Genomic DNA, 25,586 nt, shown 5'->3' on the forward strand with positions numbered 1-25,586 from the left:
ATAAAGTAGAAAAGTAAATTTAATTTAATATAAATTTAAAAAATTTAATAATTTTACTTTTTAAAAATAGAAATATCTAATGAAATATTTTAAAAGGTTAAGATATCATAAATTTTTTTCTTTATCAAAATACAAACGTGTATTTATGCGTTCACCCTACCCGTTTTAACAACAAACGGTACATTATTTTATTATGTACGGGTGAGCGCATAAAGTGTATCTTTTGGATAGATGGATAGATAGATACGAGGATATCTTGATGATGCTTCATGTATGTGATATCTATATATATATTATTTTATATATATAGCAGCAGCAGCAGCAGCAGAGAGAGCGCGCGGCTCCGCTAGCTTTAGCTTTTTGATCCCAGCCGGCAAGGCCAAGCCTGAAGCTGTAGAAGGAGGCCGTGCTGTGCTGCTACGACATCATGACGGCTTTTCTCAGCCTTTGTCCCCCCCCGCCCCTTCTCCCGGCTGACGTTAGCCCTTCCCTCCATTCTCTCTTACTCTCTCTCTCTCTCTCATGCTACGATCTCACCATCATTGGGTCACTTCTATCCTTTAAATTTTTTAATAATTCAACTTCTTTTTTTTTATCCAGAATGAACCTCATTATGATGAGGTGACCGACAGGAATAGAAAGAGTAGATGACGAGACTGTTAGCATTACTCTAATAATATATTGTTGTCAGACATAATAATTTATTGATAAATATTGAATGAAACTTGATTATTTATTACGTAATAATAAGTGTAAAAAGCAGTTTGGAATTTAAAAATGACATGGGTGGGGTTGGGTTGGTGATTAAAGTGGGTGAACTTTGTCTTCTCATCTGTCCCCCCCCCCCCCCCACGGGCACGTGGCAAGCAGATGATGTCGGATTAATGGGGCGCCTCTTCTTCACCTTTTTAGCAACATTGATTATTTAATTAATCAGTAATCGCTGCTCTTTCCATACTTTCCATTCATTTCTTCTAATGTCTCAACTTAGCTTCCCTCACTCAGCAGGCACACTCATCACTCATGGACCTTATCCATAGCCATAAACAAAACATCCGCAGTCATCCCATTATTGTTCTTACAAGTAGAAGACACCAACACAGAGAGGCTGTACACACAACATTTTGATGAAAAATGAACAAATAATTCTGTTAAGAATAATGACATTGCATCCCAATTTTCAAGACGGATGCATAGCTCAATGCAAGGAAACGACTAAAATGCCCTTACATTGCATCCATAATCATTATCATTAAGATAGTGATTTGGACGACGCAATAGCTTCCAACGCTTGACTACTACTACTAGACCAAGCTATTGCTACCCGTCAAGGCATTCAGCTATATAATGCAAACAATTGAGGAAAAGATACTCTAGTGCCACAAACAAATCCCACATCAATTCATTACCCAAATCCAGATAAACATAGTTAAATTTCTCATATTCAACCTCCCACTAAAACTGTTTTGAGCTACATCAATTTCCAACATAATGTAAATATGGTTACAAGCATTTACTTACCATGTGCAAAATCTACTTATATGAGGGTTATCAAGTGCCACAACTGCATCATACAAGCATTTGGGCTTCCAGGCTAAAAAAAAAAAAAACTCCACATTCTCCAGGTTGCCTTTAAATTCCATCTCTAGAAGACCTCTAGCTACTTGGACACCAAACAAGACCCATAATTTCACTGCCGAGATATTGGTGCCATTGGCACGGATGACGGCTGGCTGTAGAAACCGCCTTCGGATCCTTGAAAAGTTTGGTAGGGATTTGAAGGAGCAGCGAAGGGAGAAACACCGTTCATGGGGGCTACAGGGGAATAGCCAGGAATTGGCAGGGGCTGCTGTTGGGTTGGGCCGTAGCCATAGGGCACATTCATTGATCCCACGGTCTGGGGGAATTGAGGCACAGGATATGGCTGCATGGGAGGTGGTAGTGGCGGCAGGGGCGGAGGAGAGGACGGGGGAGGTGGTTGTTCATTTGCAGCCAATTCTTGTGTTGTTACCGGTACACTGGCCTGCAGTGAATCAGGATGCGGATAAGGTGGTAATTGAGGATTCTGCGGCGGAACATAAGATGGATGGTCATTCTCTAGCTTAGTTCGCTTTTCAGAAGGATAATCACTGGGAGATTCTTTCATCCTACTGCCTATGACTCCCTCGGATGCTAGAGAAGAGAGGACATAAGTCAGCATCTGAGCTGAAGATGTCGATGCAGTAAGCTTAGCAGCCACGGCAGCTGCTGCAGCTTTGGGATCATCTCCAGACTTCTCAGCAAAAGACACCTGCCGCGTATACATTACTGGAGCTGATTGTTCTCCACTGCCTGTCAGAAAACTGTGGGGCGCTTTGGACGTATTAGTTTCTTTCATAACATGTTCAGCTCTTAACTGCACATTGTCATTGTGTAACTGCCTACACAAATTTTCTGCCTGTTCTGACTGGGACTGAGCTGCCTGAGACAACAAACATGGAAGCAAGAGCACGTGGGATAAGATTCATCAGTTTCAGTCAAATTGATTGATATATCTTTGAACAGAATGCTACGTATTTTTAACAACCCACAACCTGTGCCCCATAAAAATAAGGGCTGTTACATAAACCTGCCCAAGTGTGTCAAAATATTCACTTTCTATTAAACTTACTTGTCAAGCCCTCAGATTATGGGCTGGACAATTGAGGGAATTCCGATTGAATTCCGAGAAAGAAATGAATGTAGGAAGATAGATAGAAAGAGGGAGGGGAAAAAGAGAGAATGAGAGGGAATGAAAGAGAGAACGAGAGAGAGAGAGAGAGAGACAGAAATGAGAGACTTTTGTATTATTCTCCAATCCTACTTCCTCATACTGCTGTAGGTCTCTTATAGAGCCTCCAACAACCATAACAACATTCTAACAATATAACAGCTAACAAACATAACAGCCAAAACAGTAAGCTAATTCCCTAACCACTTAACCCCCATCTAGTTAGCAACTAATGGCACATACAAGTAGTTATTAACGACCATTTACTGATTCACCCCTAGGGTCGCGACATTACTGTACCCTTATAGAAACCTAGGTGGACCATTTTCAACCAAATAGAGACCTACATAAGGTCAAGATCTTCATGGAGAAAATTTTGGTAAAATAGTCCACATTTTTCAAGAATAGAAAAAAATGCTGGTAAAGTTAGTAAAAATTCATTTTAAGTGGTTTTAGGTATAAAAAATTCAACTATGAGGATACTTTTAGAACTGTCTCAAATGGAAAAATGTCATTATAAACCAAAAACTAGTTTAGACTAAGAAAAATCCATGAAAAAAAACTAAATAAAATAGCACACAGGTCATAAATGTGATTTTAGAGCTGCTAGCAAGATTAGTGAAAGAGAATGGGAATCCACACCTTAGGTAGTGTTAAGTTAAACACGCTTTCAAGTAGGCTTTGATATGAAGTTTAATAGAGAGTGAATATTATAACAAACCTTAGGCAAGTTTTTCTAATTATCCCTAAAAGTAATAATATCAAGCACACCAACAAAGATGAACTCCATAACACTGCAAGAGAGTAGGGTAATATCATTCACAGATCCTAGTGTTCTTCAACTTTTGTGCTTATGATATGATCTGTTTGTTGTATCATAATACATGCAATAGGGAAATGCATCACAGTAAAGAATTTGAGACACATGATTTCTTAAACTATATGCATGCTTTCAACCTCCCACCAGTATTTAATACCCAACAAGTAAAGTAAGTGCTTAAGGGTCTGTCCCAGTTTTCATTTTCTGCCTTCATCACCATTGTTTTTTTTTCTCTGTGTGTTGTCGTTTGTGGTTGGGGGGGTTATTACTAGTTTGTTTTAAAATGGATACCCCTAGTGCACGAAACTCCCTGTTTGCAAAAGTAGGGGAGAGTTTTGCATATAGTCTTAACCGTGTTTTGCACAAAAAAAAAACTATTTCCACCAACTTCAAAATGAATATATGTAGACACTCTATCCAATCTATCAATGGTAAAGGATGGTACCAAGGTCCCATTTCAGGTACGTCATTATAATGAATTAATAATATATAATACAAAAATATATAAAACTTTCCTATACAAAATGAAATTATAGAAGCATAACAAACTATCACAAATGATAAAAAGGAAAATTGTAACTCATATTAAAAAAATACAAAATGTAAAATATGAAACAAATAAATGTAAAATAAAAATTAAGTTGTACCAAAGAAATACAAAATAAGAAAAAATTTGGGCATGTTTACTTGTGGAGAATATTTTCTGTTTTCAATCTCCAATTTCATCTCTATTTTCACTTTTCATGATTCCATTTCTACAAAAAATCAGAGAAAAATGGAAAACATGTTCATTTCTATTAAATATAAAACTAATTTGACTTTAGAAAATGAGAGAATGTGTTCAAAATCATGCAGAAAAAGGGATGTAGAGATCGATGGCAAGGGAAGAGATGAATGGTCAGGGTGGCTTGATGAAGAGAGGAGCTATGGCCATTGCAGTGGCACAGGGAGGAGCAGTGGTGTTGGTCGAGGGATGAGGAAGGCAAAAGAAGAGGAAAAGGAAAGGGCAGCGGGGAAGAAGGGGTCGGTGGTGCTCACCGTCGCAGGGGCAGGTATGAAGACGGCAAGAGAAGAGAGCAGTTGTGCTCACTATCGCAGTGGTAGAGGGCAGCAGGGAAGAGGAGAGGAAGGTGTGGTGAGCAGGTGTGTTTTCCCTAGATAACATCTTTAAGATGTTTTCTAAAGTCTTATATAATTTTAGAAACAAAAAATTTGTTTTCTATTCTCCAATTTAGAAAAATAAAACTATTTTGAGCACAATTTCCAATTTTCTATCTCTGTAGAGATATTTTCTAAAAAACTACTCTAGTTTTACACAAGTAAATAGGCCCTTAGCTCTTGTTTGCAAAATAAGTTTTCTATCAAAATTCAAATACAATACATTGAAAATCATTCTTTGTCTACAGTTGTCTTTTCTATCAAAATTCGAATACAATATAATGATAATCTTCACTTTTGTTTTTTCCATCAAAATTCAAATACAATATAGTGATAATTCATTTTGTTTTTTCACAAGATTCCTTGACCATAAAATTACAAAGATGCTATGGACTTTGTATCCAGCCACAATTTCATCTCCAAACCACTACACATATCTTTGTATGTATATACAGTGCATAAATTTCATTTTCAAACCATAATATATTTATATGCATATAGTGCAGGAACAGGGATATTAACATTTACAGGGACACTGAGCACCTCTGTAGGATTACATGTATATAAATGATATATATGTATATATTGCGCATAAACTTCATTTTAAAACCATAATGTACATGTATATTTTATACATGTACATAGTGCTGGAACAGGGTTGCTTAACAGTTAAGAGGGACGCTGAGCATCCCTGAAAGTCTTACGGATGGTTTAAGGCTTTGAGCATCATCATCATTATTATCACAGGCTTTAATCCCGCCACATCACTGGCGCCTAGTACAGGGATGCTTTGAGCATCATCATTATCACAAACCTTAATCCCACCACATCACTGGTTCCCACCACATTTGAATCTCGTTAACATCTTTCTTTGGGGAACAGGAGTATGTGGCCAACAAATCAATTTGATTTTACAACACATTTCAAGTTGTATCTCTCACACAACACTGCATCTCAAAAACAAAAAAAAAAAACTAGTTTTTTTACAATGATACATGAGCATTCAATGTATTTGCACTGGTCTTTCTTAGCAAGTCTTAGATGCAGTTAAAACTCTTAGAAACATTTTAATTAATTCTGCTTCGAATAAATTAGGTTATTTTGTCTACCTCAAATTACTTCATTTAGCGCCTATGTTGTGGGGATATCTGTATACACTACTTAAGGACAGATGAGCAGAAAACACTTTGACCCATAGAACGGTGACACCAAAGCAAGAAAGATAGATAGATGAATGAATTATTAGCAACTATAAATCTGAGGGGATTTTTTGGAGGAAGGTTCTTAGGTTACATATTGGAAATTCTGGTTGGCTGAATAAATTCTTAGCAACTATAAATCTGAGGGGATTTTTTGGAGGAAAGTTCTTAGGTTACATATTGGAAATTCTAGTTGGCTGTTTTATCCATTATTCTCTCCCACTATAATTGTCTGTTTTCTGGAATTCTCATGTCTGCTACCATCTTTCTCAGTTTCACTCTTATTTCAACCCCTTGGCTACTTATTTTACCTAATCTCTAGGTCTCTTCTTCTCTTCTCTCTTCACTGACTTCAAATTTTCAATCTTCATGAGTTTGGCATCATTCAAGGTAGTTCATTCAGAAGTGTGTACTCAATCAACAGTTCACTGTACTATATTTGACTGGTTCTACAGTTCTGCAGTTCAATGAGTCTGGTCATCATGCTGAAATATCACATTTCACTGCATTTCCTTCCTGTCTTGGATCAATCCAGTTATTGAAGTTTAATGGTTCAGTGTTTTTTTTTTTTTTTTTGGGTATGGGGAGGGGAGATAATTACACTGATCTCCCCCTGAAGTTTAGTGAAGTTACACATGGTACCCCTATATTTGTGAAAATTACAAGAACCTCTCCTGCTGTTAACTTGTGTAAATTGATCATTTTGCCCCTGATTTTTACACTATCCCCTTCCTCTAACATCTCTCTCTCCCCTTTTTCTCTCTCCTCTCTTACATAAAATATATTTTAATTACAAACATGAAACAATAAACTAAAATATATATTTTTTAAAATACAAATATGAACTAAATATATATACTGACAGAAAATTTATTGTTTAATTACAGAAATTATATTTTAATATAAATATACATATGTTTCTAAAATATCAATAATAAAAAATGCATATAAGTATAAATAAAAATATATAAAGATTTTAACAAGTAAATATATTTGTTTATAAAGATGTACATATATCACGCAATCTGATGGGGTTCAAATTGGTGATTAGAGCCAAAAAGGGGAAAAAAAAGAAAAAAAGAAGAGAGACTAGGGACAGAGATGGCAACCGGGGTCTTCATTGATGGGCAGCAGTGTTATCGCTGATGGCCTATGAAGATGAAAGACGGAGGGAGGGAGAGATAGAGATAAGTAAGAGAGACAAGGGCATTTTAGATATTTTCAAAAAATTAACAGCAATTAACTAGCAGGGGGGCATTGGAGCAAGTGTTTCAAGTTACCAATGTCAAGGGAGATAATTGTAATTTCCCAAAACACAGAGAAACCATGTGTAGTTTCACTGAACCTCAAGGGAGGTTAGTGTAATTATCCCTTTTTTTCAGGTAAGCTACCAATCCAAATTATTTCACACAATTTCTCTCCTTTCATTAGATTTCACCTGTTTTATGATTGACCAATGCTTAATTAAAGGCCAAGTCAGATTTAAGTATATTTCCACTCAAAGTGAAAAGGTGCATTACTACTTCAGGCAGCTTAATCTAGAAGATTGTTTCCATCTGATTAGGTTATGGTTTTGGATTGCAGCTTTTTGTGCAAAAAGGATGGGAAATCCACAAACCACTGGTTCCCCCCCCCCCCCCCCCCCTCTCTCACTGTACAATGGCTGGGTCTAGGAGCTTTTTCTTATTTTTGGTGTTTAGTGGGACAACAAATATTTTAGAGGTCCTTTGTTCCTGTGGCCAAGCTTACCTTAATTGAAGGCTGAGACGAAGCAAGATAACCATACTTTTTGTATGATGTGATTTATGTGGAAGGAGAATAACACAGGCTTTTAAGTGCATAGAGAGACAAATCCACAGTATTAAGGTGACTGTTCTAGTTCCCCCTTTTTAGTGGTTGTGCATGGATGTCCATTTGCTTTAAATTCTTTTTCTTTTTCCTTTTGGGTGATTTTCTCCTATAAGCAAGTAGCTTGGAAGGTCTTTTTGGTTCTTCTGTACAGGGTTCACCCTTTTTTGGTTTTTTTTATTCAATGGATCATGTGCCTATTCAAACACACATGCACACACAAAATCCTGCCATCTCTTGTTTCTCTTTGCGCATAAATCACAGATGGATCTCATAGCTAAATCTCATCTTCTCAAGCTAATTATCAAATCCATAAAGCAATACTACCTAGCTAATTTTATGTTTTGGTCTTCGCAAAGGGACATCTTTTGCCAGTTTCCTGGGTCTCCATGTACATTCAAACATCAAGAAATGCTAAACCTGGTTTCTTCTATTTTATAGATACTGTAACAAAATCTCATGTGCATCTAAATCCAGTTGAACCAAAAACCAAGAAGAATAACTATGTATAAAATTAAAATACAATCTAAAAGTTAGGGGTAATCCAAGGGGCAACAGAATCACCTGTAACTGATTGCGGATTTGATCCAGCTTAAACTCCTGAAAAAAAAAAAGACAGCTTTCATCACAAAACAGAAGGAACAAGTGATAAGGAAAAATAAGCTAGAACACTTGCTTAAATAAGATATGCTTGCCAGCCAACCTGCTCCTGAAGAGCTTCCTTCAGATGGGACACAAGAATGGCTTTTGATGATTCAACTGCTGCCATCTGTTCAATACAGTCCGTCAATATAGCATGCTGCCCTTGAAGTTCCTCCACAGAACTGTTGTGGTTCCCTGCCCAATTCATGATGATGACGACAAAGATTAGAGAGAGGGAGGGAGGGAGGCCGAATTCATGATGATGATGATGAGAGAGGGAGGGGGAGCTCAATAAGATTTAGCAAATACAGGCACTGGAGGTACTCTGAAAGGGGAAGAATTTACCAAAAGTAAATTGGGGTCATACTGAACAGGACCAGAAACCCATGGACTCGGCCAAACACCAATATGATTTCAAGCAACAAGTCATACATAAACTCAGGAATTCAATCTCGACTGGAAGATTATAATCATGTTTCCATTCCCAAATATCTGTCATGTACCTAGTGTTTTGATAGGAAATTGAGAGAAATCCGAGGGGGAATTAGACGTAGAGGGAGGAAAAGGCAGCAAGAAATGGGGAGGAATACAGAAAGAACAGCAAGGAGAGGGAAATCAGAAAGATCAGGAGAGAGAGGGATCAGAGGGAAATTGGAGGGAGATTGTGAGAGAATTCATTCATCAATTCAAACATGCCTTCTCATCCTCAGCTGTGGCTTATAAATAGCCTAGCAGCCTCCCACATGCACCCATGTGCAGTACAAACGATATGCCTAACTGCCTATAGCTAAGGGCAGTTATCTATAACAGAAAAGAAAGGAAAATTACAATTATTGTGTAATGCATGTAAACTAACTACTATTATAATGACATAGCCTTTGGGGATCCTTGGGGTTGTGACAATATCATTTTGGTCATCAACCAAAAAAACGATGAAGATGATGATATTCAGTAAAGGAAGTCCATCAATCACATTAAATTGATTCTTGAGACGAAAAAAAAGAAGGAAAAACCAATAATTCAGATAATATGTTCATTGCAATTTTTCTCAAATTAAATGGCATTAATTAGGATCATCCATCAAAAGGCACTCACAGCAGAAACATACAGCTCTTCTGTAGAACAGTTTTCCAAATTTATGAAGTACACATGTCAGACACTTAAAACATGAGAGACGTGTGTTCAATATAAATGGAAAAAAAAATTAAGATGCATGAAACTTGGCTGTGTCCTTGAAAATGAGAATTAGATCTCTGATGCTCCAACACACAATCATGTGTAAAATAAGTAAACATAAACAGACATGAAATTACCATTGTCCATCCAACTTAATATCACATTTTTATAAATTTAGTTAAGTGCACATGCCACAAGGTTTCAATTTTTCATTACATATGGTGAAAATGGTATGAATTTGTACAGCACATTATTCGAAGGCAATATACAATATAGCACATATTACACCTTCAGTTATTTTAATATGCAAAGGGCACAAGGAATTCCTCTGGAGGAACAAATGGGAAAAATAACAACAAAGAAATTACAGATTGAGAAGGATATTGGAAAAGGAATGCTCTGAAGCATTTTCGGATACCATATTATCCACATATAAGCAATAGGGAACTCTGCACTTTACCAACAGTCAGCATGAAAAACATACCAGAATTAATATCACCACCAATTTCCTTGTCCACTTTCTGAATACAGCTAATAGCATTTGTACATTTTCCCAATATAGCATCTTCATCCAGTTGCCCACCATAAACTGCATGATAACCTGAAACTATTTTATCCAATGCATTTCCAGCAGAATGTCTCTGTTCAAAAGAATCGAGGATGCCAAATGTTAGTATCCTCAAAATATGAAGAACAACCATAAAAACAATTCACCTAAGAATGGAAACTAGATACCAATCTCAATCCTGAATTCTTTCCATTTCTATTATTATTGTCCACGTGCCTTCCCAAAAGCTCCTCCTTGAGAATCTGCCCTCGAGAACCAAAAACCTTTCTTTCCTCCCAAATAGTGATCTGGATGTAAAATGAAACTCAATGTAAATAATATTTCACTCAAAGTTTCAGATAAACAATTTCAAAGCCTGACAAGCCATAGAGGAAGTAAGAGTAAAGAGTCTGAATACAAATAAAACAAAACTACTGTCCCTAGTGCACAAGGTTCCCCACTTTGGGAGGGGGGGGGGGTGTTGGAGGAGGATTGCTTTTTTACACAACCTTACCCATGCTTTGCAAAGAGGTTTTTTCCACAACTCAAACCTGTGACTTTCCAGTCACAAAGAAGCAACCTTACCTTTGCTACTAAGAGTATGCAGACAAGCACAGGGATGCACAAGCACATGTGCCAAAGCAAAATTTGGGATGTGATGAGGGGAAGAACATAGTATACTACCAATTCATTTCAGAATACCCTGCATCCCTTTAGAAAAAAAAATTGAAGCACATTTGTCCCCTACTAGGACTTGTACAAGTCATGTCCTTTTACTTGCACATCCATCCAACAACATCATTAACAAGATACAGTTCATGATTTCTGCTTTCAGTACTTTGATGAGAGATACTTCGCCAAATTCTGTGGTACCAAAATAAACAATTATTTACATGATAAACTGACTGGCCATCAACTGTCAGATCTGGAAAACATTTCAAATAAAAATCAGAAACTACTTTGTTTCTAGAACATGTCCAGATGATCCAGTTGTCCGGGTGAAGTAAACTAGTTTAAACTAACTGGCCAGAAATGCTAGTCAGTTACAACCTTTCAATGCAGCATCTCAGACCCAGACCTAAAAGTTTTAGGTTAAAACACTCACCTTCTTTTTTGCAAACATCCACAATCCTTTCTGATCCATAAGGCCAAACTGAAAGAGGGACTCCTACTACAATGTACCAAGCCTTTGTCCCGTTATATGGGGCCGGCTACATGAATTCTAACTCTCCAATCATTTCTATCTATAGCCTTATCTTCTGGAAGGCCAATATAACTAATATTATACCTAAATGTCTCACCAAGTTTTTCTTGGTCTTCCTCTACCTCTAGATAAATACCTATTCCATTCCATGATTCCACCTACTCTTGTTCTCTCTTTAGATAAATACTTGGTCTTCTCACACAACTAAGCCATCTTCAATTGTGTCTCACACATCTTATCTTTAATAGAAGCCACTCCAACCTTATTACAAATAATTTCATTTCTAATTCTCTTTTTTCTATGTCTACCCATACATCTTAGCATTCTCATCTCCATCACACTCATAGTTTGCACATATCAATGCTTTGGGGCACAACATTCTATGCCATATAACAAAGCTAGTTTTACAGTTGTTTTATAAAATTTTCCTTTTAGCTTTAATGAAATCTTACATCATATGAAACATTGGATGCACTCTTTCATTTTAATCATCTTGCATTAATTCTACGGTAACAACTACATTAATCTCCCCATTTTTTTGCATGATTGATCCAAAATATCTGAACTGATACTTTCTTGGAATAACTTGATCTTCCACTCTTCCAGTTTTATCGTTAACATCATCCACAATTATACTTTTACAAGACTTACATATCATATATACCATTTTCCCTCTAATTAACTTAAAACATTTACATCTCATAATATCCTCTTTTTTTTGTCTCATCCATCAACACTATGTCATATGCAAATCACAACACCTCTGCCTGGAAACACATATCTTTATCAAAGGAAAAATTTCAGATACCAACCTAATTTATCTTTCTTAACAAGTCATACCTCAATGGTTTGAGAAAAGAAAAGCAATGGACATTGCTAATTCAAAAGTATTATGTTAAAAGCAACACAATGCAAATAAATAACCAATGAAAGCCCATAAACATAAACCGAAGCTAATGAAGATTAGTTTTGACATGATGGTTTATAACTTGCTATTAGTTACTCATATCAGCTCAAAATAAACAAAAGTTGAAAAGCTTAATGCATTAAACATGTGCATATATGCCCAAACAAGAGGGATGTCAGAATTCTTGGCAACAAACACCAATATGCCAGTGAAAAGGAACTATAATGGCCCAACAGAGTTTCAAATCATGGTAAGACATAGGATAAGCAATTTAACTATACACATCATAATGAAAAGGATTTGCAAAACACTAAACCCAACCATCAGTCTAGTCTCGAGATTAACATCATTCGACATGAATTATAAAAAAGTTCTGCAAGTGCATATTCTTTACAAAATAATATCACAATAAATTAGAATTTCCTTTAACAATAACAACATGGAACATAAAAGTTCTCTTAACTCGAAAAATTCAAGTCTCTTTAGCAGGGGAGTGCAGTCAAATGAAAAATTCAAGATATCTACCTAAATATATCTTTCTTAACAAGTCATATCTCAATAGTTTGAGAAAACAACATCAAATGCAATGAACATTGCTAATTCAACAGTATTATGTTAAAAGAAACACAATGCAAATAAATCACTGATTCAAGCCCATAAACATATCCAACCTAATGAAGATTGCTTTTGACATGATGGTTTATAACTTGCTATTAGTTACTCATATCAGTTCAAAATCAACAAAAAAAGAAAAGCCTAATGCATTAAACATGTACACATGTGCCCAAACAAGAGGGATGATGGAATTCTTAGCAACAACCACCAATATGCTTGTGAAAAGTAATGGATCAACAGAGTTTCAAATCATGGTAAGACATAGGGTGAGCAATTTACATATACACATTATAGTGATAAGGACTTGCAAAACACTAAACCCATCCATCAGTGTAATCTTGAGAATAACATCATTTGACATGAATTATAAAAAAGTTCTGCAACTGCATATTCTTTACAAAATAATATCACAATGAATTAGAAATCCCTTTAACAATACAACACGGAAGAAAAAAGTTTTCTGAACTCTTTTTTTTGTAAGAAAATATTCAAGTCTATTTTTCGGAGGAATGCAGTCAAACTGATGAGTGTTCTCACGAGAATATTCTCATTTCTTATAATATTATTGTACAATGCAGGGAACTCATTAATATGTGTCCATAACAAACCAGTAAAGTAGTCACACTTCAATTTAAAGTAATACTGCAGTTGAGAAAAATTTATTAGCAGAACTAGTGCTACACCATAAAACAGTAAATTTAAGCTGCTGGGCCAATTCACAATCATCCAGGGCTTGCACAAATTACATCACAATTTTGACTAATTTTGGTTTGCTCACCCTTCTTCGTGCTCATATTCTTATGCTCATGAAGTTTCACCCAGTGTTTTCAAAAGCGCTAAGCGCAGAAGGTCTACAGAGCTTAAGTGTGAAGCAAAGCACACATAAATGAATAAAGAGAAAAAAAAATTGTAAGCATAAAACATATAAACTATTAAAAAACAATCATTAAAAAAAGCTAAATAAGAATGAGGGTTGCAAATTTAACAAATGATGAGATACCATTTTTCATTTATATTTTATATATGTTTACAAGTTCGTACAATCATTAAAAAAGCATAAGGAAAAAAAATCATCCCTAATTTACACCCATGCCCAATCAATCAATCCCTAATGTTAGAGATGAACACAGGACTCCCACAGATTTCCTCAACTCAATAGCTCACCTTAATCACTCTCGCACCCAAGAACACAACCGATATATGAAACACACAAGAGAATAAAAGAAACAACAAGAACACAGAGAAATTTATCCTGGTTCGATCTCAGAATGAAACCTACGTCCAGATTGCTAATGCACCTCCAATCCACTATCTTGAAAACCCTTCAAGACGATTACAAAGAGAACCTTAATTCTACCCGGCCCATATACCCTAAAAGCTAGCAGAATTCCGAGATGACAAGACTATACCCAGCCTTCCTCTCAACCTCTTGCTCAATCCCAAACACAAGATAGAAACCGAAAATAACCCTTCTCGAAATGAAGCGCACAACGCTGATGACCATACCCTTATCCCATGATCCCTATTTATAAGCTATAGGGCCGTGATTTACAAAGAGATAACTAACTGGCCAACTGACTGGAAATAACTAACTTAACCGGTTAGTCATCCTTCTAGAAAACAGTCCTTCTAGAAGTATTACACATCTAACTTTACAACAGACAAATATAACATACAAATGTTGCAAAACAATGTTCCCGTTTACACATCTATCCTAATCTAATACAAATGACACAACACCTAATTTACAACAATTCCCAAACAATCAATCCCTAATTTACAATCAATCAACAATCCATAATTTAAAGCAATTAGGAATCAATCATCAATCTCTAGTTTACAACAATTAAGAATATATTAGCAATCCCTAATTTACACCTAATTACAAATCAATACTTTTCGCTTGGTAAATACAGTCAAGTCTTCTTTTTTTTTTTTTTTTTTTAAATGTATATACAATTTTATCAGATCTTAAACAGCTTTTTTTGGTAAGGTTTCCATTCAAGCCACATCTGCAAAAATTTAAATAAATCCAACCATTTATATTGACTGATAAAAAAAAAACAAGTGTATTTCCGAAGGGTTCTTTAATCATGCTCAGCTAAAGTTGCTAAGATTCACACACAATAAGCCCTAAAGCAAGCTGCGCTTTGCACTTAACCACCATTTTTAAACACTGGTTTCGCCTGCAATAAGCCTTTGAATCTAGCATCTCTAACGTGAATTTTCATTTACACACACAGTTTGGAAATCTGAAAGAACCTACAAATCCTTTAAAACGTACATATTTTCAGACCAAACATGTATGAAAATACTAAAGAAGCATGATGCGCTAGTCCAAAATACCAGCCGTAGTGCAGCATTCCTTCCAGTATCATCTCCATTCTCAATTACATCATGAAGTGCACCTGGAAGAACCTTCCAAAACTCACCAACAAACTCCGAACCCTTTCGCCTACTATTCTGAAGAATGTCATTTGCCAGATACAAAAAAGCCAATCGCTGCTCACGTGGGGAGCAATGGAATTGTCTCTCCCATGTCTCCACGACTTGTTTTGCCTTGTTCATATGAAAAATACACCAGTGTGAAAGAGCTTAATTGTGTTAAGGATATCACCTAGGCACAGCATCTTAATCATTAGGCATAAATTATATGAGATGGGAACAACTGACAGAATAGTTCAAGAATATTCCAAATAACATAAATGAAGAATTAATGTGGCAAATTACTGAATAAAATTAACAAAAAATTGTAAGCTGCCTGTACTTTTCAGTACTATCAAAATCAAAGCTTTTAGAAGCATCATAATAGTGGACAATGCCATTAGATAAAAAGGAAGCCCAAATATGTAAGAACTAGATTAATGTAAATCTAAACAACTAAATATCTATTTGACAAGAATTAGGTGAGAACTGAGAAGTACAGATATGACCACAGGAACAGACTCATTAGGGATGGCAATGGATACCCGCCTCAAATGGGCAGGTGAACATAAAATTTTCCCCGATGGTGTTAGGGTAGGTACGGATGAAAAAAATACCGGACCAGGGACGGGTATAGGAGTCTTGACCCACAAATAATTCTAAATAATTTTGTTTTATTCTATTTACTTACAATTTTATTTTTTTCTATCTATATCATAGTTGTCAAAGGTGCAAGGCACACTGAGATGCAAATTAGTGCTTGGGGCCTAGACAAAAGGGCAAGGTGAAGCGTGAGCCTTGGACACATGAGGCACACATTTATTCAAAATGCTTATAAAATATTTATATACTATTCTTTTCAATATGTACCTATAAGGAGGTAGATGCAAACTCATAAAATCATAAATGACAACTAACCAACCTTATAATAACAACTAATATAATCGCAAAAAAAACAATTAGTTTCTTCTAACTTCAAAAGAGACTAGAGGAAAGAAAAAATTATAGCAAAATACACTGTTAAAAACAATTACAGGAAACATTTAGTTTCTTCTAATTTCTTTTGCAATTAGAAGAAATAAAAAAATTACAACAAAACACACAACACAAAAAAGTTATAGAAAAACAATTAGTTTCTTTCAAATTGCAAAAGAATTTGAAGAGAGAGAAAAAAAAATAGTAGATCACACAATGAAAACATTTGTTTCTTAGCAACAGAAATTAGAAGAGAGAGAAAAAAAATTAGAGTAGGACAGTCAACATAGAATTAGTTTTCTCTAAATTGCTGAAGAAATTAGAAGACAGAAACAAAAATGAAGCAGAAACGCAGACATGAATAGTTCTCTAGCGAGTGAACATCACTACCAAATGATCCCAGAGAGTGGGGCATTCGGCAAACCTCTACCTTACACTGTAGGTTTGCCTCTCGCTGATATATAAGAATATGCAATCAAATCAAAAAGAAATAATATCTAAGATGACAAATGAACAAGAAATGAGGTCTTAATACACTTATATATACAAGTCATGCGCCTTCAACCATGCCTCGTGCGTCTAGGTAGCATCCCAAGCACAGTGCTTTGCTCGCGCGCCTTTGAGAACATATTTAACCTTATGATCCTTCCCATTTACAACTACTTTATTTGCCAATATATTTTCAGCATTATTTCTGTTTTAAAATATTAGAAGTAATCTATGATGTTAAACATCTGGTGAGAAAAATATGGTTGTGAATTTTCAAAAATTCAAAATTCTTTTTAGAGAAGTTTAATATGCTTTTTAGAGATACTCTATTCATAAAAAGTTTCAGAATTCAAAATTATTGAAATAAAAAAGTTCAAAGAAGTGAGGACTGATAGATAAAATTTATAATAATATTATTTTGAAACAATTATCAACTTAATTTTTTGAACATAAAATGCAGTTTTACTTTGATTAAGTGATAAATACACAAAACCATGTAATGCACATTGAAGTCCCCCAAGTGTCCATAAAGTGCTCAGTGACAAAAAAAATATTAAAAATAAATGGACCAAGTTGAGGCAAGTGTGTCATAAACATTTAGAGGTATCCGGTGAGTGTCAATGTCAGACGCTATATGACATCTTCATACATGTGCACATGGGTCTTAGGATACAAATGTTGAAGTGAACAACATAAACCAGTTATGAATTAATAGTCCAAGAAGCCTAGGGGAGTGAATGACAACTAAACCTGTATCCAGTTTCATTATTTTTTTATGAAAAGAAAAAATTAATACAACAAATAAACTAATGAAAGCAAGAATTACATGAACCTTCAAAGTAGAAAACATTCGATTGCAAAAATCAACCTTCTCTTAGAAGTAATGAAACATGACCTAAAACTTAGTTTTTTTATTAATTAAAAGCTTCTGGCAGTAAATCATGATGCCAAACTTAGTTCTCAATGGAAATTCAGACATAAAAACAAAAATTACCCCATAGAAGTGAAAATAACTAAGAAATTTAATGAAGAAAAACAGCAATCCAGATAAAAGGATACTCTCAATGCTCTGCTGTGAGCCATTGAGCTTTGCCAGCTTGTCCACCAGAATCTGCGGATTAAATGTGCTGCCCATTGTTTGAGATAAAAGTCCGCCCACCTAATAGAACACAGGGCAGACTTTTTGAACAAGTAACCTTTACAAGAGAAGGTATAGAACCAAATTAAAATGGATCAAGCACCTAGTAATGACAGAGAAGTAGATATAATTTAACGCAAGACTAGACATGCTTATCACATCAAACAGAACCACAAACAAGAGTCCGTTGCAGCAACAAAATACATGTGCTTCACAATAAAAAAATACCCTGTCAATAAAAATTTAAGTCAATGGAATATTTACCAAACTCCGCCTGGGGATGTTATCCACTGCCGGTCCCAAGCCCGGATAAAGGAGGAGGGTTGTGTTAGGTAGCCGATAGCCAACGTAAAACTTAGTCGGATCCAAAACATGAACTCTAGACAAATTATGAAAAATCGTTTGGGCGTGGGCGTAACCCTTCATAGCGACGCGCTACACTGCCCCCGTGTAGTGACAAGTGAGCTAGGGCCGCTGCATCGGCGCCCGGATGTAGTGATAAATGAGCAAGGGTTCCCGCATTTGCTTGGACGGATGTGGGTAAAGAAGCTAGTCCAAAATCAAAATCAAAATCAAAATCAAAAACAAAATCAAATTCAAAGTCAAGGTCAAAAACAAAATCAAATCCAAAGTCAAGGCCAAAAACAAAATCATAGATTAAGGATTGGGTCATAGAACATAGGAACATTAACAGGCAAAGCTATGGAAGTGGTGGATGTGATGATTAGAAGAAAAATTAATATTATGTGCCTTCAAGAGACGAGATGGGTAGGGAAAAAAGCAAAAACTTTATCAGAAGCTGGATATAAAATATGGTACACAGGAACTGATCCAGCGAAAAATGGAGTGGGAATTATTATGGATAAAAGCTTAATAGATGAGGTAGTGGATGTAAAGAGAATAGGGGATGGGATTATTATGGTGAAGATTAGTCTAGGAGGAATGACTATGAATATCTTTAGTACATATGCACCACAAGCGAGGTTAGGTGATGGGATAAAAGCAAAATTCTGGGAGGACCTACAGGGACTCATACAAATGATACCAAGATGAGAGAAAGTGATTATAGGAGGTAACTTAAATGGGCACGTGGGTAGAGACGGAAACGGATATAGAGAGGTACATGGAGGGTATGGATTCGGGGAAATTAATAATGAGGGTAAATCTATCCTAGATTTTGCTATGGCATATGGGCTCATTATAACCAATACTAGGTTCAAAAAACGGGACGAACACTTAATCACATATAAAAATATCATCTCAAGCACCCAAATAGATTACTTCCTCATGAGACAAGAGGATCGGTTATGTTGTAGGAATTGTAAGGTGATACCGGGAGAGTGTTTGACTACTCAACATAGACTTCTAGTACTTGACATCCAAGTAAGAAATTGGAAGAGAAAAAATCACATAAAACAAAATCCAAGAATCAGGTGGTGGAATTTAAAAGGGGAGAAAGAACTAATCTTCAAAGAAAAATTAAGGGATAGAAGGGAATGGAATGGAGAAAGACAGACAAACCAAATGTGGAAAGAAATGGCTAATGCTCTGAGAAGCACGGCAAAGGTAGTCCTTGGAGAGACAAATGGTAGAGCCCCTAACCTTAAGGAGTCTTGGTGGTGGAATGAAAAGGTACAATTGAAAATTAAAAATAAGAAAACTTGCTATAAGGCGGTATATTAATGCAACAATGAAGAAAATCAAAAAAATTATAAAGAAGCAAAAAAGACAGCAAAAAGAGCTGTTAGTGAAGCAATGTCAAAAGCATATGAGAATCTATATAAACGACTTGATACAAAAGATGAAGAAAGGAATATATATAAATTAGCTAAAGCAAGAGAAAGAAAAACACGGGATTTAAATCAAGTGAAATGCATAAAAGATGACAATCAAAATGTTTTAGTAAATGAGGGAGCGATTAAGGAGAGATGGAATGAGTATTTCACAAAATTATTCAATGATGGTGGTGACACAAGGGTTAGGTTGGGACATCTTAGTAACTCCGAAGGGAATGTGAGCTACACATTCTATCGACGCATAAGTTCAAATGAAATAAGGCAAGCTTTAAAAAAGATGAAAAATCATAAGGCAGTGGGACCAGATAATATACCAATAGAAGCATGGAAATGCATGGGAGAAGAGGGCATCTCTTGGCTAACGCAACTATTTAACGCCATCCTTAAATCAAAAAAGATGTCAGATGAGTGGAGGAAGAGTACTTTGGTTCCTATATACAAGAACAAATCAGATGTTCAAAATTGTGAAAATTATAGAGGAATTAAGTTAATGAGTCATACCATGAAACTCTGGGAGAGAGTAATAGAGCAGAGGCTCAGAAAGGAAACAAAGGTGTCAGAAAATCAGTTTGGTTTCATGCCTGGTAGGTCAACAATGGAAGCTATATATTTATTGAGGCGTCTAATGGAAAGGTATCGAGATCATCAGAAGGACCTACATATGGTGTTTATAGATCTAGAAAAGGCCTATGATAGAGTCCCTAGAGAAGTATTATGGAGGGTTTTAGAGAAGAAATGAGTCAAAATAGCCTATATACAAGCCCTTAAGGACATGTATCATGGTGTAGAGACAAGGGTCAGAACATGCGGAGGGGATACTGAACCATTTACAACTACAATAGGACTGCATCAAGGTTTTGCACTAAGTCCATACTTATTTGCCCTAGTAATGGATGAACTCACTAAAAATATTCAGACAGATGTGCCATGGTGTATGCTATTTGCAAACGACATAGTGTTGGTAGATGAAATAAAAGAAGGAGTGAACACTAAGCTTGAGTTGTGGAGAAACAATTTAGAATCTAAGGGATTTAAATTAAGTAGAAAGAAAACAGAATATATGGAATGCAAATTTAGTAAAAATGCAAGAGTGGATGATGTTATAATAAAATTAAAAGACCAAATCTTACAAAGAAAAGACCATTTTCAATATTTGGGATCAGTGATTCAAAAAGATGGAGAAATCCACGAGGATGTCGCACATAGAATTAAGGCAGGTTGGCTAAAATGGAGAAATGCATCGAGGGTGTTATGTGATGGTAAAATCCCATTAAAATTGAAAGGAAAATTTTATAAGACAGCTATAAGACCAGTCTTGCTGTATGGCTCAGAATGTTGCGCAGTCAAATACCAGCATGAGCAAAAGACGAGTGTAGCGGAGATGAGGATGTTAAGATGGATGTGCGGACATACAAGAAAGGATAAAATTAGAAATGAAGTTATTCGTAATAAGGTAGGAGTAGTGCCAATCGAGGAGAAGATGAGAGAGACTAGACTAAGATGGTTTGGTCATGTGAGAAGGAGACTAAGAGACGCCCCTGTGAGGAGAGTTGATGAAATGGAACAATTAGTCACAAAAAGAGGTAGAGATAGACATAAAAAGACTTTGGGAGAGACATTAAAATTTGATATGAAATATATGGATCTAAATGAGGATATGACAAAAGACAGAAATACATGGAAGTCTAAAATTCATGTAGCCGACCCCACATAGTGGGATAAAGGCTGGATATGTTGTTGTTGTTGTTGTTGGAATATTTACTAGAAGCCTGCACTGGACAGAGTTGAGGAGTATTTTATAGATAATCAACATAAATTGGTTATTGGTGACAGTAGTAACCACTAATGAGAAATCATGAAGATCATATTCGGCCAGTGATGATCATAGCCATTCTTGACTAGAAAGAAGAATAGCAATATTCTCAGCATAACGCAACAATTATCATATGACTAAGAAAGTGCAAGAAGCCTCAAAGTCTATTATGGCAAGTTGTGAGATGCAACTGATTCCACCCCAACAACAAGGCAAGTAACATTTGGATAATGACCAAACAATGTCACAATATCACAAATGAACAAAACCTGAAATTTAGGGAGTATATGAGTTAGATACACTGGAGAGAGAACAATGAATGAGAGAACAATACTTGGAAAGAGTAAAATACTACAATTATTTATCTTTTTGTGCAACTATTGATTATTTGTTAGGTTCTAAAACATGGAGCAAACATCTATCATATCCTAGAATCTAAAACATAAACTTGAAAAATATTGCAATGCTACAAGAAACATGTGATAGCCCAAGTTTTTTATTGCTTATTGCTTACCGGTCATCAAGGTTTGAAAAAGCCCAAATGTGAGAACACAAAAGGATTAAAAAGAACCAAGTCATAACAGTCTCTAAGGCACTCAAGGTCAATGAAATTCTAAGGCTCTCAAGCACATGGAAAGACATGTTTTAGCAGCACAAAATACTAATTCTAATTAATCAAACCATAAATTTTGCCAATTTGCAAATGTATTAAATCATAACAAAGCGTGTAATGATGCCTCATGAGCTTGCAAAAATCCTTCCACTTATCAGGGAAAAAGCAAAACAGAAAAAAATATTTAAAAAAAAAAAACAAGCTTGCAAAATTATGAAGAGAATGCCATTAAGACCATATAAAAGTTTGAAACAAGTCCCAAAAGCGTGAGATAAATAAATTACAAAGAAAACATAAAAACATGAGTTTCATGAAATGAGCCCACCATTTCAAGAACCAAAGAATCTCAAAATCTTGTCATTAAACAGAAAACATATGCTTTAGTATATAAAAGAGTAAAAGGTCCACCACTAGGTAGATAAAGAAGGAATGGAAAGCAATTGTTGCAAAAGAAGGAAATTAAAGAACAAAGGTTTTTATTAGGTGCATAACAACCTAGGTTTCCAACATTGGTAATAATTTTAAGGTTAAGAATGCACAAACAAGAAAGTACAACTTAGCAAAAGTGCTTGCAATTATGGTCATACCAAAGGCTAGGTTATTTGCACATATATGTGGAAGCAGAAATCCTCCAAAGTAAAAACTCAATGCTGTTTTCTAAAATAAGGAAAATATGATGGCCGGGACACATAGAAGGAACAGAAATCAATCCCTAAGAACATATTAAGTAACACTCACTCTCTTTCCAAATTAATCTACTATTCCAGCCTTGGTAACTACATAGCTTAAAGAAATGTTCAAAAAGGCAAAATTATGGTATTCCCAAGACTTTCTTTTTTTTTTCCCCTGATGAGTACCCTCTAAAAACTTATTGTTGAGAAAGTTATGTCCCAAAACCATGTGGTTTTTGCTTATTTATACAACCAATATATTTCAATGTTTTGAAGCACCATTCAGAGGTTTAAGTCTAGCATCCAAAAACTGTTTCTATATCTTAGCTTCAAGCTGATATCAGAAAACACAACTCCAAACATAGCGTTAACACAACTTCATAGTTTAAGCTATGCTTCAGAATCACGGTAAATTATAACTTCGTTAAACAAGTAAAACTCGCTCAGATTTGAAAAGTAACTCTCCCGTTCATCAAGGCATATAAAATAATGTGGTTTGGTAAAAAAAAATTCTTTCTTCCCCCCTCCCGTCCGATCTGCCCTCATAAGGGAGCAAACCATTTCTTTTCCAGCAGCCAAACCATTTCTTTTCCAGCAGCCCTTTTAGACAATCCTTCCCTGTAGAGCTTCGCAGAAAACATGGAAAGCCCTCCCCACTTCTTTTCATCCAAACCTCCCAACCAATCCAAAGTCTTTTACAAGGTGTTGTTACCTTGTCCATAATCCCAAATAGATTCACATGGAAAAACACACTGAAAAATGTGCGAGATTAAGGTCAAAAGGAAACAGATTCATATTAGTTCTTTACTTGCTCAAACTTCACATCATTCAATGTTATGCATCAACAGTTAATCTTTGGCTCTGAATTAACAGGCCAAAGTTCTGAATCAAATAAAGCGAATTAACCAAGTTAGGAGTTAAACGGGGAAAAAGAAAAGAAACCTAGTCCTTAGAGAGACGCTCTACATCTTTCAGAATCAAAGCATTGCCTCCTTAATGCTATGCTTGGAAACAAGTCCACTGGAATTTGACTTCAGAATAGAAAACAAAAAGTAGAATTCCATGTCAACTCCCCACGTTATTTTCAAAAATAAACACATCATCTAGCTTGCTGGACCACAACAGTAAATCTATCGAGTGCAACTGCAATCTTATTCATCATGACTGTAATATAGGAGCTTAAGAGTAGTTATTATCTAGTAAGAGACTACATAATAAAAATAGACCTCGGGGGTTACTGAAAATATTTAGCCATATACATCTTATAAATGATGTACAGCACCCACAATTTAAGAATATAAGTATCTTATTATTCCATGCGTTCATGTGTGGCCAGCCTTCAACGGTAACGTAAGGAAAAATAAAGAGTAACGTGGGAAACAAAAATAATCAAGTTTCAAAAAATCCGTTTAGCATAAAATCCAACCATATTTCATAGGATTAAAAGGCCCTTTATTTTCCTATGAATTCCCATTTTGAATTCCATTCACTGCAAAAGCAGTAAATTCTATTTTCAATTCTAAATTCCATGAAATCCTGCCATTCCAGACAGTGTACGATGAATGGAAAAGGGGGAGGGGCAGCCCCCCCCGGGGGGGGGGGGGGGGGGGGACAGTGTTTTCCGCCAAGGAAACTACACATGAAGGCAGCAAAAGAATCTTCATACAGAACATCACCAAGAAAAAAACTACGAGATTCCGACTCCTGATTATGTAATTTTCCCTGATTTAAGCGAAAGCCCTAATTCGCATTGCAAGAACATGCAGCAAAAAACGATAACACAAAAAAACAAAGGGGTTTGCAGCAAAACCTAAAATTTAAGACCAGAATAGCTACAAATAGCAGAGATTAAACGGAAAACCTTTCTCAAGAAAGACGCGGAGAATGCTCGCTGGGTTTCCTCATAAATCGTCGGGAGCACAGGTGTTCGGAATGGCGAATTTAAACACACACACGGAAGGGATTGGTTGTGAGAATCGAAGAAGAGAAACAGCGGGAAGTAAGTTTTGAGGCAGCGAAAGGGCAAGAGAGAGAGACGAGCGGCTGCTACTATGGCTGGCTGGAAGGAAGGAAGGAAGTGAAGGAGACGACTGGTCTTGTCGTCGCGTTTCCTAATGTTGCCGCTTAGCCTTAACCTTCGCCTTCGCTTCCCTCACGCTACGTGTACGTGTGGCCAATTTTGGATTCACCAATTTACACTCATCGCCCCTCATTTATACCTAAATTACACTTTCCCGATCAGTCTCTCACTTTTTTTTTCTGATAATGCTAATCACAACAGTTAAAAGTATAATAAATATATCTTATTTTTAGATAAATTAGGACATCTTTTTTAGTTACAAAATAATTTTAAACAAAGGTCTAAGGGCCCTCCACGTATTTCAATTATATTTATTGAGCCTAAAATTAAGTTTTCAACTTAATAAACCCAATCATTTTATTTTACAAGTCTATTAAGTCTAATTTTGGTCTGATTCTTGTATGTGACTTACACGCTTTGCTATTCCTAAAAACAAATAAAAAAATTTCTCTTTATTTAATGATATCATAAAATAAAAATTATAACTTTTCTCGTCTTCCACCCAAAATCAAATATCATAGAATTGATGGACTCACCGACAAGATTGGCTTCAAATGTTTCCATTGCATCATGACGATGCTGAAATATCGGTCAACCTAACTTCAACTATAAGAGGCATGCTAGGTATTGCCATTATGGTATAAAGACACCAAGATAGTATTTTGAAATATTAGCAATTAAGATAGAATATTCAACTATTCAATGGTATTTGTTTGCAAAAA

At 35.7% G+C, this 25,586-nt stretch overlaps 1 protein-coding gene across 4 annotated transcripts; it reads right to left on the reverse strand.

Annotated features, from left to right (window-relative positions):
* Positions 1-1,414: 1,414 nt before the first annotated feature.
* Positions 1,415-24,937, reverse strand: LOC127799050 (uncharacterized). 4 transcript variants are annotated; one of them, XM_052332755.1, is made up of 8 exons: positions 24,646-24,937; positions 17,813-17,912; positions 15,212-15,459; positions 10,328-10,447; positions 10,077-10,233; positions 8,478-8,611; positions 8,339-8,374; positions 1,415-2,461 (listed from the first exon to the last, which is right to left on the reverse strand). In XM_052332755.1, exons 2-8 carry the CDS (start codon positions 17,886-17,888, stop codon positions 1,691-1,693), a joined length of 1,542 nt encoding a protein of 513 aa, XP_052188715.1. In that variant the 5' UTR covers positions 17,889-17,912; positions 24,646-24,937; the 3' UTR covers positions 1,415-1,690. The 4 variants fall into 4 exon arrangements, with proteins under 4 accessions (XP_052188715.1, XP_052188716.1, XP_052188714.1 ...); XM_052332756.1 differs by having other exon boundaries at positions 17,813-17,949; XM_052332754.1 differs by lacking the exon at positions 24,646-24,937 and adding an exon at positions 18,156-18,440.
* Between the last annotated feature and the right edge of the window lie 649 nt (positions 24,938-25,586).

The sequence above is a fragment of the Diospyros lotus genome, chromosome 4, assembly GCF_014633365.1.
Source record: "Diospyros lotus cultivar Yz01 chromosome 4, ASM1463336v1, whole genome shotgun sequence".
Lineage (NCBI taxonomy): Eukaryota > Viridiplantae > Streptophyta > Magnoliopsida > Ericales > Ebenaceae > Diospyros > Diospyros lotus.

Excerpts from the sequence above, each read along its gene's own strand:
- LOC127799050 (XM_052332754.1), bottom strand. The coding sequence starts at position 18,317 with ATGAAGGGTTACGCCCACGCCCAAACGATTTTTCATAATTTGTCTAGA. Across the intron at positions 15,460-17,812 it reads CTCACAGCAGAGCATTGAGA|CTCTTTCACACTGGTGTATT; the intron begins GTATCCTTTTAT and ends AACACAATTAAG. Across the intron at positions 10,234-10,327 it reads AGAATTCAGGATTGAGATTG|AGACATTCTGCTGGAAATGC; the intron begins GTATCTAGTTTC and ends TCTTTTGAACAG.